Source organism: Doryrhamphus excisus, linkage group LG18, assembly GCF_037039965.1.
Source record: "Doryrhamphus excisus strain RoL-2023G ecotype Guam linkage group LG18, RoL_Dexc_Guam_v1.1, whole genome shotgun sequence".
Lineage (NCBI taxonomy): Eukaryota > Metazoa > Chordata > Actinopteri > Syngnathiformes > Syngnathidae > Doryrhamphus > Doryrhamphus excisus.
Genome location: NC_136374.1, coordinates 3,368,893 through 3,390,017, shown reverse-complemented (window position 1 = coordinate 3,390,017; position 21,125 = coordinate 3,368,893). Strand labels below are relative to the sequence as shown.

At 37.7% G+C, this 21,125-nt stretch overlaps 2 protein-coding genes across 2 annotated transcripts in view; both read left to right on the top strand.

Annotated features, from left to right (window-relative positions):
• The first annotated feature begins 610 nt into the window (after positions 1-610).
• optc (opticin) lies at positions 611-16,818 on the top strand. Its single transcript, XM_058054442.2, has 7 exons — positions 611-736; positions 3,222-3,446; positions 5,505-5,625; positions 7,953-8,111; positions 8,203-8,405; positions 13,827-13,922; positions 14,918-16,818. The coding sequence occupies exons 2-7, from the start codon at positions 3,231-3,233 to the stop codon at positions 15,083-15,085; spliced, it is 963 nt and encodes a 320-aa protein (XP_057910425.2). The 5' UTR covers positions 611-736; positions 3,222-3,230; the 3' UTR covers positions 15,086-16,818.
• Positions 16,819-18,091: 1,273 nt separating this feature from the next.
• LOC131105927 (dihydropyridine-sensitive L-type skeletal muscle calcium channel subunit alpha-1-like) overlaps positions 18,092-21,125 on the top strand; it is a 53,285-nt gene continuing 50,251 nt past the window's right edge. The window contains exons 1-2 of the mRNA XM_058054444.2: positions 18,092-18,413; positions 18,639-18,744. Of these exons, the coding sequence (XP_057910427.2) occupies positions 18,226-18,413; positions 18,639-18,744 (294 nt within the window). The 5' untranslated portion in view covers positions 18,092-18,225. The remainder of the gene's footprint in view (positions 18,414-18,638; positions 18,745-21,125) is intronic.

The following is a 21,125-nucleotide window of genomic DNA, read 5'->3' as shown; positions in this document are numbered from 1 at the left end:
GGACTAAGCAAAGTTTGTTTTTCATTCAAACTAAATTTCAAGACTGGACAGACGAAAAACTGGCAATACGGAGTTATTCCAACAAGTGGAAGAAAAACTCGGGGAAGCCGGTATCACGTGATGTTGATGTTTACGTTTTACTGGGCATGCCCTATTGACTATTCTGGTTGATTTTCACGGCGCATGTAGACAAGAGATTGGAATATTCCTTTCCATGGATACCATTGTTTCCCGAAAGGTCATTCGTAAAGAGAAAAAGTGGTGATGTAAAAACGTGGCTACTGTGGAGTGTCTGTGGTGTAAAGACTGGCAGAGCAATGTAATATTGGTCCGTGTGGCAACACCTACCTTGTTCCTCCCATAGACTTATTGATGCACGTGTGAGGTCGTGGTGACATTTTGGAACATTTTTTTATTAGTGGTGTGCCACAAGATTTTTCCAATGTAAAAAAAAACGTGTTGTCGCTGAAAAAAGGTAGAAAAACACTTTTGTAGAGAATACAGTATGTTGACAGCTGAGTACACGTTGACGGAAACGATCCACACAACCCCCTTTTCATTCTGCTGTGTCACCAGCCCCCCCTGTTTTCCCTTCATAATGACGCATTGTTCAGAAGAAAAACTGTGGCCGAGGGAACAGCAAGCAAGGCCTGTCCGAATCCTGGGACCAGTCCTGGACAAAAGAAAGGTTTTCAAGTTGGCAAACTCTTCAACATCGTACAGCCGAAAGGAAGCAGTAAGTTGTTTTGATTTATGATATTATTGATGCTAACATCGTTACCTTGACTAAACATTCATTTGTGTAGTTTTGACTCAATGGCTGAAAAACTCATTTGATTTGTTCCCCTTGTGTTGACTCCTTTAATGAATGTAGGTATGCGTTTCCTGTCAGCAGGCATTTACAGGATTAAGACCTGCTCGAGTTGTTCCATGCAAAAAGTAACAGAAATGAAATTGATGGCATGATACGATACTGCAGATACTGCCATTCTGTGAGTAATGTTAAAATGATGAAATATTATTTCCCAATTCAGCCTTGTTTCCTTTTCCAAAATAGCATTGCTCAATATCTTGAATGTTATTATTGTGGGTGACGCTTGGCGGTGGCGTACAATCGCGTTGCATTGTGCAGATATTTGTGTCTTACACAAGATTTGACTTTATTTAGCAACAAAAACAGTATAAACTGCATGTCAAAAGGTTGCAACAGCACAGACTTGGCTTTTTTTTTTTTTACCACAACTAAACATTCGCAGACTTATGTCACTGGCAAAGCAAACATTGCTCTGGCATTCTGAGCAAACAGCTAAAATGCCTCTTTGGCTCACCAATTACATCATAACCAGGCTGGGACTAAAAAACGCAATCCTGCAAGTAAACGTGAGAAATGACACTGTATATGTAATACTAAATAATATCTGTTTAATATGGAAGCCCATTTCCGACACTGTAAGAAAACATACATCTCAACGGTAAGTCATAATTATGAAATAAAAAGTCAAAGTTATGAGATAAAAAGTGGAAATTATGAGATAAACAGTCAAAATTACAAGTTAAAATTGCATTTATTGCCATGCCAATTATCCTAACCACAGTCATGGTGGAAGCCGTCACAGCTGACTTCGAACCTTGGACTGGTTGCCATAAATCATTGAGATGGGAAAGTAAAAAAAATCTAAATTATGAGATAAAAGTCATGATTATGAAAAAAGAAAGTAAAAAATGTTGAGATTTTATAGACTTTTATAGATTATGGGCTCTAATTTTGTGGCGCAGCGCAAGGTGGCGCAGCCCACGCAGTTGTAATTTGATTCCAGTGTGCGCAGCCAATTTGGTAGACTGAACTGTGCCGAGATAAACGTGGCGGCCCACCAGGGGTGGTGTCCACATTTTCGGCATGGTGGTAATGGTAATGGTAATGGTAATGGTAATGGTTTTATTTCATTTGAACATGCATCAGATTACAATTGAATGCATCACATAATCAGTTCCCAGTTCCACATGTCCAAAAGGAGTAGGAAGAAGCAAAGCTTATTAAATCCTACCCCTCCATCTGGTACTTTTACAATCACTAACTGTTACATTTGTTCACTTCCTGCTTTCCATAATACAGTTTAAGGTTTTTTTGGGTTTTTTTTTAATAATGTACCTCGTACCAAAGTACAAGGTGATATGAGCATCCAAAGCCATAATGGGTACCATAGTAAGTGTCAATATAGTGATATATATAGCACATCATGACTGGTTCAAGACTCTTCATCCTTGTATTTAGCAAACATCAACTGCTTGTATTGTTTCTTGAATTGGCTCATCGTTGTGCATTGTTTGATTTCCTTACTCAATCCATTCCATAGTTTGATTCCACATACTGAAATGCTATGGCTAGCATAACGTAGTCCTAGCATAGAAGTGTTCCAAATGTACTTCTTCCCTGAGATCATATTTCTCCTCTCTTGTAGAGAAGTATTGGATGACATTTTTAGCTAATTGGTTATTTTTAGCCTTATGCATTATTTTAGCTGTTTAAAGATGAACTATATCAGCAAGTTGAAGTATTTGTGATTTTAGAAATAAAGAGTTAGTGTGTTCTCTGAATTATCCTTACTGACCTTTTTTTGCAGTACATTTAGCGAGAGAAGATTGCTTTTATAGTTATTAGCCCATATTTCCACACAATAAGTAAGATATGGTAGAACCAGAGAGCAATAAAGAGTGTGGAGTGATTTCTGATTGAGAACAAATTTTGCTTTGTTCAATACTGAAATATTCGGTGGGAGGGATGGAGGCGTGGGTGTGCAGCACTGTGCTGGACACACACCGGTGCGCCGTGTGAAATTAGAGCCCAAAAAGTCCAAAATAATAAAGTTGAAATTAGGAGATTAGAAATCGAAATTACAAGATGACAGTTTTTTTTCGATTGCCAGACACATCAAAATTTGATATTCTTTTCTCTAAACTGTGAACACAAAACCCAAATTTCAAGCTACATTGACAAAACCTCAGACTCCTCTTGCCAAACCAAAACAATTCAATCTGTGCTCAATACTGAACTATTTTGATTGCCTGATACAAAGAACCTCCATAATTTGAGGACAAAGTAGATGTCATTTCAAACACTTGGATCCAAAGCCTTGCAGCCAAGGACTATCTTAAGTCAAAGGCCCATGACCGTCACTAAATTCTGATTTTATTGTGCCAACACTTGGACCCCACTTTGACAGGCGGTCCGCATGTTGGAGCTGGGGGTATATTTGCCGTCTTCGATGATGGCTGTTGCCTTGGTCCTGGTTGTCCTGAGTGCCTACCCTGGTTTGACGGCTCCACTACAGGACTTAGATGATGCTTTGGACCCTGGAAACTACGACCTGAACAACGTGACGAATTTGGAGAGCCTGGAACCCAACATTTATGGAGATAATTATGATTATGATGACTTGGACCAAGAGGTAAGTGTTAGGAATATATTATGTACAGTAAAGTCTCGTTATATCGATATCGGTTAAAACGAATTACTACTTATTACGATACTATTTTCATTTCCCGGCAAATTTCTAGTCTTTTATGATATAATTAGTTCCGTTAGTACGATACCCGGTTATTATGATAATCCGGTTACTACGATGCCCTTTTCATCTCCCGCCAGCCAATTTGGTCTGCTTATATCGATACAAAAGCAGCTTAAATCAATCTTTGCTTAAGGATTTCAATACCAAAAAAGAACACGGCGAACGGCTGCTTCCAGTCAACTTTATTTTTCACACTTCCACCACCAGAGTGCAGCACACACAGCGGAAAACACCCGTCCCTCGCGCCTACCCCTCCGGGTGGCAACACCTTCCCTATCGATAGTTCCGGGGTGAATTATGTCCCGGTAACCGGTAATCACTACAGCGTAAGTTTATTTTTATTTACTGTAGTACAAAATTTATTGTAGTACAAAAGCACGCTAGATACGCAATCCATGAACTCAAGGAGAAAATTACATGCCATATCAAAGATCCGCCCACTTTTAATGCAGTTCGGCGCAGGATCGGATATATGGATAGTCCGGTTATATCAGTATTTTTTCCGACTCCCGAGAATATCGATATAACGAGACTTTACTGTATTATGTTGGAACTACACTGAAAAAAAATGGTTTGTTGAATTAACATCATTTGATTATTGTAAGGGCGGCACGGAGGTTGAGTGGTTAGCGCGAGACCAGGGTTCAATTCCACCCTCGGCCATCTCTTGCATGTTCTACTCGTGCATGCGTGGGTTTTCTCCGGGTACTCTGGTTTCCTCCCACATTCCAAAAACATGCTAGGTTAATTAGCGACTCCAAATTGTCCATAGGTATGAATGTGAGTGTGAATGGTTGTTTGGCTGGCCACCAGTCCAGGGTGTACCCCGCCTCTCGCCCGAAGACAGCTGGGATAGGCTCCAGCAACCCCCGTAACCCTTGTGAGGAAAAAGCAATAGAAAATGAATGAATCTATTATCGCAAATTTTTTTCAGAAATGAATTAAATAAATAAATGAGGGTCACATAGTGGCCCTAGTGGTTAGCAGGTTCATGTGTGGGTCTTTCCTTACAAGTATACAAGTACTCTGGTCACTAGGCAGACCTTACATTACATTACATTACCTTAACACAGCATAAAGTCAGCCATGGCCGTGTGAATGGTTCTTTGTCTATATGTGCCCTGTGATTGGCTGGCCACCAGTCCAGGGTGTACCCCGCCTCTCGCCCAAAGACAGCTGGGATAGGCTCCAGCACCCCCGCGACCCTTGTGAGGAAAAAGCAGCAGAAAATGAATGAATTGTAATTGTAATTGTATAATTTAATGCATTTGGCTATACTAAATGATTAGTTCAGTCAACATAATCAAAATATCTAGTTTCATATCAAATTATTTCGTGCAATCATTTACAATAATAAAATTGTGTTCATTCAACAAACCATTTTTTCATCGTACTACTCATACTATTACTACTTCTAATAATAACGATCAATGTTGGTGTTTGATGCTATTTGTTACTGTTTAAATAAATACACAGACGCAAACATAAAGTAGGGCACATGATGTTTGATTTTTAACTTTACCCCTTGCAAAGACAGCTAAAATAATGCATAAGGCTAAAAATAACCAGTTAGAAAATTAAAATTAAATTAGGAAAGCAGGAAGTGAACAAATGTAACAGTTACTGATTGTAAAAGTACCAGATTGAGGGGTAGGATTTAATAAGCTTTGCTTCTTCCTACTCCTTTTGGACATGTGGAACTGGGAACTGATTATGGGATGCATTCAATTGTAATCTGATGCATGTTCAAATGAAATAAAACCATTACAAGACACAACAGTTCATATGTTTGATGGTAAATTTCTATGAACAGAGAATATCTCAACTAAAAATAGTGAAATACAGTAAAAAAAAGAAAAAAAGTCTTCAAATGACTAACCTTTCAAAGTAATCTGAATGTTTGTGTATCATACTTTTTCAATTCGATGTGTTTGACAGATCGAAGTGGGAACTGTAGCAGCAAACGTTGGCCAACCAGACAGCCAAACCACAACTATGGAAGGACCTTTAACCATGGATTTCAAAGGATCTGGTTTATTTGGACCTCAGACTTCATTGGGTTGGTCAAATCTATCAGAATGAAATGAAATTTCAATGAAATTACATACAATGTTTACATTATGTGTGCAGTCGATAAGAAGATGCTAGTTGGTTAGCTTCCTTTGTCGAACTATACTAACTAATAACTAACTATTAATTAGCAATTAAAGTGACATGGTACTGAAACCAATAAATGTGTTAAAACACATTTATCGCAAATGTTGATCTGAAATTGGTGGAGAACTACACTAACCCAAAAATGCCAATCATTTGTTAGACATGAACACACATGTCTTTTAACGGCTAGCCTGTGGGAGCTAACAAGGAATGTAACCGGACACACCTAGCCCTCCGAAAATCAGGACAGAAGTTCTGGGAATGTTTGCTTAAAATAACCAATAAACGGCAGAATACTGTCAGTATTGCATGAATGGGCCTGTTTACTACATGTCTCTTTTTAGCTCTTTTTATATCTTTAGAATGCACCGAAAAGATAAAGACGAGTGTTAATATCTCACATAAGGATTGTGGATGAAAACATTAGCCACATATACATGGAACCAAATATTCCAATTGCATTGGGTTTATTTGCTTAAATGGAAAAAAATGAATTTTTGTATACACCTCATTCCGAACGAAAAGTGCCAATTCGAATGATCATATAATCGGATTCCCAGGGGTGAAATATCACGTGATGTTGATGTTTACGTTTTACTGCGTATGCCCTATTGACTATTCTGGTTGATTATAGCGGCGCATGTAGACAAGAGATTTGAATATTCCTTTCCTTGTATACCATTGTTTTTGGAAAAGTCATTCAGAAAGATTCCATTTGGAAAAAGGAAAAACTCCTTATGTAAACATGGCTAGTGTAGTTTTTCTTTAACCTTCCTCTTATGTTAGCTTTCTGGTATCATCTCTTATGTTAACAGGTCGGTTTTGACCCATGTATTAAATCAGCTATAAAATACACTAAAAACAATAAGTTACCATCAAATTTGCTTCTCATGTCTTGGTTACCTTCTTAGGCTTCCTCATGCATGAAAATGTTGGTTTTAATACTTTTGGTGTGGGCATGGAGGCCTTTTTTTGTCACTATACCCCTCAATTTTAATTTCCAAAAATAGTAAAATGAACCTTAAAAGAATCATATTCATAAATTGAATTCTTTTGTTACCTGGCTATTACTGAGAGCTATAGAACATATCTCTTAAATCAATTAGTTTATTTATTTTCTCATTTTAGTATTAATCACTAAAGAAACATCGATGGTGTTCGGGTGAATTTTGACCCATATATATTAATGTCAAGAAAAGGTAGAAAAAGTTATTGTTTTCAGTTACAGAACTTTAATATAAAGTGAAATGAAAAAGCAGAACAGGTCCAGATCTTGGTTCACTGTACTTCTTGCCATTCTTTCCATGATCCAAATTGTAAATGTGAAATCAGCCAGTCAAATGAGTGAATTCCCCTCACATGTCTGGACATTGTTTTTCTGCTGGTATATTGGAAAAGCGGTCAAAATGAGAATCCCCTGAAGCTTACATGATGAGAAGAGGAGCTGGTTGTCATTGTGTTGGCTAATTGTACACTTATGATTTCAGTTTTGGCTCAAAATATTGCTTTATAGTCATATTATTATAACCGGGTCGAAACCGACCCTAACAATACAGTGGTCATAATTTCAACCAGACCATTTTAAAATGTAGTAAAAAAAAATTTTTTGGTTTTATTTTGTTGAAATAGAGTTTCCTGACAAAGTCAAAAAGCCTTGATGCAATAAACAAATGTTATGTGATTCTTTTTATGCATTAAAATGTAAAACAGGTCGGTGCCGACCCTAACACAAGAGGAGGGTTAAGAAAATGGACTTTTTTTGGTCATCATGGGACAATATGCTTTAGGAAACTATATATGCAGAATAACCTTGAGTTTATTGCCCATAAGGTTTTGTGGCTCCAAGTGGGTTTTAATTTGGTGGAAACAGGCCCAAAGAGTTCTTTGGATGCCAAACGTTGTCGACCTTGGAATATCCCATTCCAAAAATGGAATATTCTTGTGGTGAAGCAATTCTTTTGTTTGTATGTTTTGGTTCATTGTCATATGCAAAGATGAAATACCTTTTTATCATCTGCATTCTAGCAGAAACCTGACAGTTTGTTTTATTTTATTTTATTTTTTACCAAGATTGACTGTTATTTGGATCGGTTCATAATTCCCCCAGCCTTGACTAAGACTAGTTTTTGCTGAATAAAAACCCTCCAAAAGCATGATGATTGATTGACTTTAATATCCATTGTTAATATCCACTCATTGTAATGTGGAATCTCTTCTTACCAAATGCAGGTATGCCTACCTGCCTTCTGTGTGTGTGTATTGGAGGAAGTGTGTACTGTGATGACACCGGACTAGAACAGATCCCCCCCCTGCCCAAGGACACCACTCATTTTTATGGACGCTTCAACATGATCCGACACATCAAGAACACTGACTTCATAAACCTCAGTGGGGAATCCAATCTACTTTGAACATTTCCAATAAAAACCGTTGTTGATGTCGTGAAAATTTAAGAAAATAACTTTGTGTTTTTTTAAAGGTAAGCTTCAGTCCATCGATCTCACTGGAAACCAAATTTCCGAAATGGATGAGGATGTGTTTCGCTCGCTGCAGCAACTCCAGGACTTGCTGTTAGCTGACAACAACCTGCAGTTCTTGCCAGAACTACCGGTCACCATGAAGCACGTTGATCTACGAAACAACAGGCTGATCAGCCGTGGGATCCATTCCGAGATATTCAAGGTAGATATTTTATGTGGACTTGATATAAAACCTGTGAGGCGGGGTACACCCTGGACTGGTGGCCAGCCAATCACAGGGCACATATAGACAAACAACCATTCACACTCACATTCATACCTATGGACAATTTGGAGTCGCTAATTAACCTAACGTGTTTTTGGAATGTGTTAGTCATCACACACCAACTTAACACTCAAAAGGTATAATTATGAAACCAGCTAAAGGCAAATATCATTCATTGATTTTTCTTCACGAGGGTCGTGGGTGGTGTTGGAGCCTACCCCAGCTGTCTTCAGGCGAGAGGCGGGGTACACCCTGGACTGGTGGCCAGCCAATCACGGGGCACATATAGACAAACAACCATTCACACTCACATTCATATCTATGGACAAAGTGAGAAAGAAAGTCTTAGACCAATCACAGCGGAGTGGGCGTACCTATGTAGATGAGGGTCGGGGGTGGAGTAAATTAAACAGACCGTTTGGGTTGAAAGTCTATTGAAACACTGCGGAAAGAGGTGCAGAATCTGAACGATGTAGAAAACCTTCTGTGCATGTTATTGTGTGTACCTGCTCTATGGGAGTCCACAACTCAATACAAAGTGCCCAAAATGAGCATAGGTCCCATCTAGCATTGCTGTTTTGTCACGCTAGTGCAGGGGTGGGCAAACTTTTTGACTCTCGGGCCAACATTGATATGACAAAATTTCCGGGGGGGGGGGGGGCAGACTACATATTTTACACGTAACAGTCCACCTGGTATTATTGTATCTGTAAAATTGTCATGCAATCTGCTATTATTATTTATTATTTTATATTTATATTTAAATATTTTACAAATAATAAAATATTATAATAATTACAATAAAATTAAAATAATAATTATTATATTATTATTATGTAAAATATGCAAATATAACAATAATATTATATATAATTAATATAATAATTAGCATTAATATAATAATAATAATAATCATAATATTTCTAATAATAATTATAATAATATAATAATCTAATAATAATCTAATAATAATAATTATTATTATTATTATGTGCTTGTGTCCCTTTTTTCAGGAGCACTTTGTAAACAACAGACCATGTCAAAAAACGAAATTGATAAAACCATCAAAAGGTTGGCTCAGGCCATGATGCCAGGTTGTATGTTGAGTTTAAATGAAATACTTTGGAAAGATTGGGCGGGCCGTATTGAAACACTTGGCGGGCCGGATGTGGCCCCCGGGCCGTAGTTTGCCCACCCCTGCGCTAGTGTGTGCAATGCTTTGTGAGTAGCAAGTCTCATATAATCTCAACAATTTCATGTTCAAGTTCTTTATTTAGGGCTGCATGGTGGTCAAGTGGTTAGCGCACAGACCTCACAGCTAGGAGACCAGGGTTCAATTCCACCCTCGGCCATCTCTGTGTGGAGTTTGCATGTTCTCCCCGTGCATGAGTGGGTTTTCTCCGGGCACTCCGGTTTCCTCCCACATTCCAAAAACATGCTAGGTTAATTAGCGACTCCAAATTGTCCATAGGTATGAATGTGAGTGTGAATGGTTGTTTGTCTATATGTGCCCTGTGATTGGCTGGCCACCAGTCCAGGGAACTTCAGAAAATCCAGGGAAATCTAGATCAGAAAGCAAAAAGTTTATCTTTGGTGACATATTTGCCACCAGCTGCTTATAATTATCAGTCTTGTAATTTCTAAATTACAAAAGTCAAATTGTGCTACCGTTCAAGAAATTTCTGCACATGCATTTTGTTCACTTCCCAGAGAGAGATTTCTGCAAATAAATATTAAAATGAATATATTTGAATGTGCAAACAGGCTTCCAGATAGAACTGTTTGTAGACACATTGTACGTTCAGTCAAAATAATGAAAAATGGCCTCTACCGAGGGCGACGGCGTTTCAAAAATAGTGTTTGTTCCAACACATTGCACGTTGTTTGTTCCTTCTTTCACGGATCACATTGATGAAGCGCTCAGCATGGTCCTTAACTGCCTTTTTTGTTGGTAAACCAGAGACTTTATCACAGGTCCTCCAATGTGAGCACGCAAGTACACAATGCACATTTTATTTGCTCGACAATGGACATAGTGTATGTGTTTGAGTGCTAATCCGGGACATTTTTGATTGCTGAAAATGACCCCGATAGGCCAATATAAGTTGTAGTGATTGGACAAGACCAGGGGTCTCAAACTCAATTTACCTGGGGGCCACTGGAGCTAGGGTCTGGGCAAGGCTGGGCCGCATCAGGTTTTCCAAAAAAAACAAACAAAAAAACACATTTATTAAAAACAGAAAAACATGCAAACTTTTTCAGTGCTTTGGCTTTTGGTTCAGTGGAACATTCCACTGTTCTCAAATATCTTCATTTTTATTTTTCTACACAAAATAAGATGAAAAATAAATAAACAAATCAAGAATAAAGAAAATCAATCAGTAATAAATAAATATAATAATAATAATAAAAACTTAAGAAACCACATATAGTTGGTGGGTAGACAAATGATTTTTTTCAGATTAAAATGAACAAAGCATTATTAGAGCCCTGTAGACATGACAAAACACGACTATAGTCACATTTATACTCTTTTTATTTACAACATATTGCGCAACTGCAGGGTCTTGAGACACATGCTAACTCGCAAACTAGAGAGCTAGCGACCTAAACGGTAGCCTTCAAGTTATTCCCTAACTTAAATAGCCAAAAACTTACCACTTCCACACGGATAGGGAGGATAACTATTAACAGTTATTTAACCTTTAACATGAACATGAATCAAACGTAATAATTTTTTCTGGGTACATGATACCATACAGCATCCTTATCAAACTTGCGCGGGCCGCACTAACATTAAACTTTCATATCAAGGCAGGGGCCTCAAACTAGTGTCGGCCCGCGGGCCGCATGTTTGAGACCCCTGGACAAGACCATGCATAAGTTGCAGAGTGTTTGTCTTACTGCAAAAGCCGGGTCATAATAGCATGAATAGCGACAATAGCATTAAAATGCTATTAAATGAATCATTAAGGAAGTGATGGGAATTTTGGCTCAGCTCACCGCTTGTTGACACACGTGTCAAATCATGAAGTTGAACAATCATGTCCGGCTTAAACGGACAAAAGAAGTCAATTTGTTCACGACTGACATCATTATATTCAGTTGTTAGATAATCCAAGTCCAAAAGCAGAGACGATCAACAAGGGATGCACAACACTTACATTATGTAGCAATGAACAAAAGACAAAAAGGAAGTTGGTCAGACGGCCTACAAAGAGGCCGACAACAACATTAATAGAACAGCAGGAATGTCTGTTTCTGGTGGTCTACTACATGTGACAACAAATACTTGTATTCTTTGTACTGGCTTTGGGGTAAACTCATTTATGCTCAGAAAAAAACTCTAACACTTCCAAAAGAATGTTGCTAAGTAACCATGTGAATAAGAAAGTCTATATACACTTTCAATACTGAGGTTTGACATCAGGGTACAGAATCAAACTATTAGGATTTTTGATGTTTTGAACACAACATGAGACTGGATAATATGTTTGTTTTATGCACATTTTGGTTTATCAAACATTCAACTCAACACAGGAAGGGAGTACAGACGAACCTCATATTACAAATATACAACATAAGGTGGCCAGAAATATTTCAGTATTGAACAAAGCAAAATTTGTTCTCAATCAGAAATCACTCCACACTCTTTATTGCTCTCTGGTTCTACCATATCTTACTTATTGTGTGGAAATATGGGCTAATAACTATAAAAGCAATCTTCACTTGCTAATTGTACTGCAAAAAAGGTCAGTCAGGATAATTCATAATGCCGCCTACAGAGAACATACTAACTCCTTATTTCTAAAATCACAAATACTTCAACTTGCTGATATAGTTCATCTTCAAACAGCTAAAATAATGCATAAGGCTAAAAATAAGCAATTAGCTAAAAATGTCATCCAATACTTCTCTACAAGAGAAGAGAAATATGATCTCAGGGAAGAAGTACATTTGAAACACTTCTATGCTAGGACTACGTTATGCTAGCCATAGCATTTCAGTATGTGGAAATTGAAATTTGTGAAAATTAAAATTTGTGTTGTAAAATTAAAAAATTAAATTTTTGTTTTTAAACAAACGATTAAATTAAAATTAAAATTAAAATTAAAATTAAAATTAAAATTAAAATTAAAATTAAAATTAAAATTAAAATTAAAATTAAAAATATTTTAAAAATAAAATAAAATTATATTAGGAAAGCAGGAAGTGAACAAATGTAACAGTTACTGATTGTAAAAGTACCAGATGGAGGGGTAGGATTTAATAAGCTTTGCTTCTTCCTACTCCTTTTGGACATGTGGAACTGGGAACTGATTATGGGATGCATTCAATTGTAATCTGATGCATGTTCAAATGAAATAAAACCATTACCATTACCAAAATGGACCTCATTTTCTAAAAAAAACACAAGGAACATTCGATATTGTTGAGGTCAACTGCCCAAAAGTCTTGCAAAATATAATCGCGACTAACATTAGAAATAAAGGTTTGCAAAAAAAAAACACCAACTAAGCAAAATGAAGGCAGGGTGTTAGAAAAATAAATATTGGCAACTTACAAAAAACATAGAGCGCTACAGCACAGTCAGTAGTTTAGAACTAGGACTGCGGTCTGGCACCTTGAACTTGACGACGTGGAAGTATGACACCGCAGGTCTTTCAACATGCAACTTTTATTCTGTCATCCTTGAAAAAAACACAGCAGTTTGAGCACAAATGCTAATAAATCGTTAATAAATGAACAGTAACAATAATTAATTCCCTTGCAAGCTTTCAGTGTTATCTTATTGAAAAAACTAGCTCTGGTCCAAATTTGGGGTCTGCATCCTTCAAAGGAACCAGCCTATGTGATCAACAGGGGGGGGGGGTCGGCAAATGGGACAGTCCAGACTTCGGAACACTTCCTGGCTTTGTCAAGTGATGACACCTTTTTGCTGTATTTTCCGTACCAAAATGCGTACCTGGTTCCCTTTTATCATTGTCGGAGTCTGTCTCGTTGTCAGGGAAGTGGTCCGAAATGGTCAGTCAAGCGGGACGCTTACATTTTTACAGATTTTGGTACTCAGTGCCCACATCAAACATACCAGATTATAAGGCGCATAGTCGATTTTTGATTTTTGAAATATATAGGCTTTTAAGTATAGTGTGGAAAATACGCTAACTGCTAAAGTTATCTTATGTCGAATATGTCTTATTTTCTCTGTTTATATCTACTATATTGGGTAATACAAACGTAAAGTGATTATATCGGTTATATGGCTCTAGTAATAATTTTCCTACTTTGGGGTCTAAGCCAATTAACGGTGATAAACGAGTGATTATTGTCTCTTTACTGTTTTCTTTCTCGACACAGGATATGAGCCAACTGGAATTCCTGTATCTGTCCAATAATTACCTCGATTACATTCCGACTCCGCTGCCATTGAGTCTCAGAGTATTACACCTGCAGGTAAGGGCGTAGTCACAAATGTCATTGTTTTTAGCTGCATTTGTACACATCTTCAATGTCTCTATATGTGTATGTTGTATTACGTATGTATGTATATATGTATATATATATCTACACTGTTCGGTTTACAAATGATCAGGGACCTGGACTAATGAACTATAAAAGCAATCTTCACTTGCTAAATGTACTGCAAAAAAAAGGTCAGTAAGGATAATTCATAATGCTGCCTACAGAGAACATACTAACTCCTTATTTCTAAAATCACAAATACTTGAACTTGCTGATATAGTTCATCTTCAAACAGCTAAAATAATGCATAAGGCTAAAAATAACCAATTAGCTAAAAATGTCATCCAATACTTCTCTACAAGAGAGGAGAAATATGATCTCAGGGAAGAAGTACATTTGAAACACTTCTATGCTAGGACTACGTTATGCTAGCCATAGCATTTCAGTATATGGAAATTGAAATTTGTGAAAATTAAAATTTGTGTTGTTTTAAAATTAAAATTAAAATTAAAATTAAAATTAAAATTAAAATTAAAATTAAAATTAAAATTAAAATTAAAATTAAAATTAAAATTAAAATTAAAATTAAAATTAAAATTAAAATTAAAATTAAAATTGTTTGAAAAATAAAATACTATTTTATTTTATTTTATTAAATATTAAATATTTTATTAAAATACAATTATATTAGGAAAGCAGGAAGTGAACAAATGTAACAGTTACTGATTGTAAAAGTACCAGATGGAGGGGTAGGATTTAATAAGCTTTGCTTCTTCCTACTCCTTTTGGACATGTGGAACTGGGAACTGATTATGGGATGCATTCAATTGTAATCTGATGCATGTTCAAATGAAATACAACCATTACCATTACCATTACCATTACCATTACCATAATGAGCCACATAACTGTAACATATTGGTACTCAGGGACACTTTTGAGAGTAAAAACAATAAGTTTTAAGTTGTCTTTGGAACTGCAATCAGGGTAACAAAATCCAGTACCTGCATGAAGACACTTTCTGTGACCGCCATGACCGAAACTTCATCCGTCACAACCTGGAGGACATCCGCCTTGACGACAATCCCTTGAATATCCATCAGTTTCCACAGGCCTACGTCTGCCTGCCACGGCTGCCTGTAGGAAGACCATGATAGTAACGACAACGTCAAAATTGGTGTTAGTATGATGGTGATGTTTGTTTGGAATTGAACACATCTTTTTTTGTGTTTAGATGTGCTTCTGTGAACGAAATCACGTTTTTGTTTTGTTATTTCTGGGTTTGTAGTAGTGGCGTGTCGGTCATGAACGAACGGGTTAAAAGAACTAGTTCTTTTTTGTGAACGGAATAAACAAAGTCACCGCCCCTAAAATACCCGTTCAGTCCGTTCAGTTGCAAATGTTTTTTTTTTTGATTGGCTGGAGAGTCAGTTCAACGTTCCTTTTGTAGGGCGGGACTATCTGCGTGCTTGCCTGTCTTATCCAATCGTTGAGCCTCGCTCTGTGGGTGGGTGGGGTTAGCTGACTGAAAGACCGAGACCGAGAGATTTAGATCGGTGAGCTTGTTCATTCCGTTCCCAGAAAAGAGTTATCTCTTTTGACCCGTTCGTTCATGACGGACACATCACTAGAGTCGGAACGAACGTCAACATGAGTGAACGGACTGACTCGACATGGCTGAACGGGTCTCTACACAGTATAATATATAATAATAATATAATATAATAATTGCTAATTTACTAATTTAATTGTTGTTTTTTAATTAAAGATATTTATTTCTCGATATTCAAACAATATGAAAACATTTAACGAACAACTAAAAACTAGTAAGTATTCCACTAGTATTGGTACTTGTTTATATATTTCTTAGGTACACTTTTTGAATGTTAAGTTGCTGTGTGATGACTTTAGTCGTGAGTCAGACTGTCATACTGAGTAGTGACCTCCCTTGTCCGATTTCCAATGAGTTGACAAGTTTGCTATGAGTTCAGTGATAGTCTATGATTGACGGCTGTCAAAAAAAGAGACGCCGTTTCTTCACGGACTCGCAAGCGGCAAAATATTTAAATGACAAGTAGTAGTTCCGCTGCTGTTGTGGCCGTAACTGACGGCAAGAAAAATAAACTGTATTGGTACAAATACATATTTAATTCTAAATAAAGTAGGATTTAAGAAAATATTAAAACATTATTAATTATGAAAAAACACCTTACCCCAAATAAACACTTAAAATAACATTTTAATGTTATTTATGGTACACATTTTATTGTAAATTAAGTATCATGATTTGTGTATCAACATATTAATAACAAATAAAACTGCATCGCTACAACTAAAAGCCTTACCCCAAATAAATACCTTATATTTATTATAATACATATTTTATTGGCAATGAACTATCATGATTTGTGAACCAATATTCTATATATTCTTTCATTCATTTTCTGCCGCTTAGCCTCACGAGGGTCGCGGGAGGTGCTGGAGCCTATCCCAGCTGTCTTCGGGCGAGAGGCGGGGTCCACCCCGGCCAATCACAGGGCACATATAAACAAACAACCGCACTGAACTCTGAACCTCCAATAGCCCGTCCTATCTGTTACCTGTTCTGCTCCCCTACTAGTAGGTGTGTAAAGGAGACTATAGGGATGCTAGTTCATGTCTAGAAGGCTCTAATAATGTAGTAAAGTATATTTAGAAGATCAGAAACAGGAAACTTGCTATAACATACCTACAAAATACACCATTTATGAGCATTTATGAGCTGTTCTGTTATTTTTGTATAATATTTGTTATATCTCTTCCTAAAATGTTGTATCTTGAATTAAAATCAATATTGTTATACCCACTTGTCAGCTGCACCTTTATGATTAAAGTACAATATGTTCATCACAAAGCCGTTGATGCTGATTAATATTGTATGGATTGACGATGAATGCAAGTGTGTTTTATTCAACATAAAATTAGACTCGGCAAAGGTTCTAATTATTTCTAGTCATTTTCTATTGCCCACGTCCGGTTCATGATGGAGCACAAGGCGCCATCTTGCATGAAGAGCTTGAGCTACAAGTGTCTAGTCGTCAGCTGCAGCACTTTTGAGTGTCAAGTTACTGAGCTGCAGCTGTCCCAAAGCGAAACACCTCCACTGCCGCCATCCGAGACCATCTCTCATGGTCCCATCCATGAGACCATCTTTCAACATCGATGTCAAAACAGTCACCGAAACAGACACAAGTAGCTTTTACTTCTTTTTGTGTTGGTTTTATTACAAAGCTGGAATAATAAACCATCGAATGTTGTTAGCAATGAATTGCAACCTGGTAGTCTTACAAATGGGGAGGAAAGTCGGACAAATCCAACTCAGACTTTCAACGTTCAAACTGTGAATCCTTCATCTTTGTAGCTACTGTAGATGTACACTCTTGATCAAAATGTTAAGAGCAATTGAAAAATGTAAACAATTAACATTTTTGTAGTGATCTTAAGGAGATTATAAGCAGAGATTTATTCATTCATTCGGGCGAGAGGCGGGGTACACCCTGGACTGGTGGCCAGCCAATCACAGGGCACATATAGACAAACAACCATTCACACTCACATTCATACCTATGGACAATTTGGAGTGGCCAATTAACCTCGCATGTTTTTGGAATGTGTTAGTGTTCTTACAAAGAACACTAAACTCATCACACACCAACTTAACACTCAAAAGGAATAATTATGAAACCAGCTCAACCGAATCATTCATTCATTCATTTTCTACCGCTTATCCTCACGAGGGTCGCGGCGGGTGCTGGAGCCTATCCCAGCTGTCTTCGGGCGAGAGGCGGGGTACACCCTGGACTGGTGGCCAGCCAATCACAGGGCACATATAGACAAACAACCATTCACACTCACATTCATACCTATGGACAATTTGGAGTCGCCAATTAACCTAGCATGTTTTTGGAATGTGGGAGGAAACCGGAGTACCCGGAGAAAACCCACGCATGCACGGGGAGAACATGCAAATCCACACAGAGATAGCCGAGGGTGGAATTGAACTCGGGTCTCCTAGCTGTGAGGTCTGTGCGCTAGCCACACGACCACCGTGCCGCCCCCCCAGACTATATCTGTACAAATGTCATGTCACCTCATGCTGCCAGCTCATTGTCTATATTTATTCTCTTAACCAAGCAGCTGTTCACCAAAGCAGTCCTCTACACGTCGAGGGGGCAGCTATTCCCCAGAGTTACAAGAAGAGCAATAGTGTGGAATATCTGTTTTCATTTAAAGTAAACACTCAATTGAAGTCGCGATGGCGGACAGTAGCGGCCTCCCTTTATCATCCTTCATCATGGATGAAGAAACTTTGAAGAGAAAACAAAAAGAGAAGCTGAAGAAGTTGATGGCCACTGGAGGCAATCCGAGGCCTGCACGTTCTCTTCTCTTTTTGACCCTGAGGAACCCCTTCCGTAGGGCTTGCATCAGTATCGTGGAGTGGAAGTATCCTCACTGAGAGATGGATGGGTGCGACAGCTAGGATGGCATCAAATGTGATAAGTACAACTGCAGAAGCCATTGATGTCATTATTGGTACTGGAAAAATAACACTGGAATATTTTGTGTCCATCATTTGGGCTCGTTTAGCTTTAATTCCTCTCTGTAGATTTAGGACTGTTATCTTTAATGTATTATTACTGTTGGCATTTTCCTATAAGTGACTCTCAGACCTTTTGAAATCATTATCCTTCTGGCCATTTTTGCCAACTGCGTGGCCCTGGCTGTGTACTTACCCATGCCTGAGGAAGACAGCAACAACACCAACAGCAATCTGGTGCGTCAGCATGCTTCTTTGCACTTATAGCCTGAATTGTATTGTATTGGGGGAGGTTGCCCATCATTAATTCATACATGATTACATATGTCCTTCTCTTTTCTGTGCATTCTAAAGCTATAAAAACAGCTAAAAATAGACTGCTAAGATATAAGATGAGATAATGGTAATGGTTTTATTTCATTTGAACATGCATCAGATTACAATTGAATGCATCCCATAATAATAATCAGTTCACAGTTCCACATGTCCAAAAGGAGTAGGAAGAAGCAAAGCTTATTAAATCCTACCCCTCCATCTGGTACTTTTACAATCACTAACTGTTACATTTGTTCACTTCCTGCTTTCCATAATACAGATTAAGTTTTTTTTTTTTAATAATGTACCTCGTACCAAAGTACAAGGTGATATGAGCATCCAATGACATAATGGGTACCATAGTAAGTGTCAATATAGTGATATATATAGCACATCATGACTGGTTCAAGACTCTTCATCCTTGTATTTAGCATCATTTTGCTTAGTTGGTGTTTTTTTTGCAAACCTTTATTTCTAATGTTAATCGCAATTATATTTTGCAAGACTTTTGGGCAGTTGACCTCACCAATATTGAATGTTCCTTGTGTTTTTTATAAAATGAGGTCCATTTTGGTAATGGTAATGGTTGTATTTCATTTGAACATGCATCAGATTACAATTGAGTGCATCCCATAATCAGTTCCCAGTTCCACATGTCCAAAAGGAGTAGGAAGAAGCAAAGCTTATTAATTCCTACCCTTCCATCTGGTACTTTTATAATCAGTAACTGTTACATTTGTTCACTTCCTGCTTTCCTAATATAATTTAATTTTAATTTTAATTTTAATTTTAATTTTAATTTTAATTTTAATTTTAATTTTAATTTTAATTTTAATTTTAATTTTAATTTTAATTTTAATTTTAATTTTAATTTTAATTTTAATTTTAATTTTAATTTTAATTTTAACTGTTACATTTGTGGGACCCGAGAATAGGATATAGTACTTCCTAGCTAGCTCCTTCCTCCGACTCTTCCAGTAGATGGACTGAAGGCCCAGTGCTGGGCTTGGTGACATTGAGCAGACAATTGCTTTGTTGAAACGTTCCCTCACCTCTGAGATGTGCCAGATTGGCCAATATTCTAATATCAGGTGACATCAACTGCAATGTCAATGGCCTGACTCGTATTGAGCATCTTATCGGTGGTGGTGGTGCGAATCCTCTAAGTATATTTTAAGATTCTCTTACTGGTTTTTAAATGTCTTAACGCCCTTGCACCATAATGTGACCTGTATTTTATTTTAACCAATCTACCGCAACGTTGTTATTATTATTGTTATTAACATTGATACACCAAAGAACTACATTTCTAGTGTAGTGAACCCTCACCATCTAGCTACTAGTCGGCTAGCCCAGCTTCATCACACACTCATGCATAGTGCTATGACATGCGTAGGTTTAATAAATACGCCCAGGAAGAATACTTAAAATGAACAAAATATGGCAAAATACTACAATGTTATCATGAATGTGTTTGTTACTGCATGGACATAAAAACCTTGTTTACATTTTTGGAGTTTTAACATTTTAAGATTCTCTTACTGGTTTTTAATGGCCTTGCACCTTCTTATTTATCTGATCTGTTTTTACCATATCAACCCCTGCGGACCCTGCGGTCCTCCAGCACTGGCCTTTTAACGATACCAAAACCCAGAACAAAAACCCACGGTGAGGCAGCATTTAGCCACTATGGCCCCCACCGGTGGAACAGCCTACCGGAGAGCCTCAGGACTACGGAGACTGTTGATATTTTTAAAAAAAGATTAAAGACACGGGCGGCACGGTGGTCGAGTGGTTAGCGCGCAGACCTCACAGCTAGGAGACCAGGGTTCAATTCCAAAAACTCCAAATTGTCCATAGGTATGAATGCGAGTGTGAATGGTTGTTTGTCTATATGTGCCCTGTGATTGGCTGGCCACCAGTCCAGGGTGTACCCCGCCTCTCACCTGAAGACAGCTGGGATAGGCTCCAGCACCCCCTGCGACCCTTGTCAGGAAAAGCGGTAAAAAATGAATGAATGAATGAGTTCTCCTCCTATTTTGTGTGGAAGTGGTAACTTTTTGGCTTCTTATTTTGTCTTTCCCCACCCTCGGCCATCTCTGTGTGGAGTTTGCATGTTCTCCCCGTGCATGCGTGGGTTTTCTCCGGGTACTCCGGTTTCCTCCCACAGTCCAAAAACATGCTAGGTTAATTGGCCACTCCAAATTGTCCATAGGTATGAATGTGAGTGTGAATGGTTGTTTGTCTATATGTGCCCTGTGATTGGCTGGCCACCAGTCCAGAGTCGCATGTCTGTTGTGTTG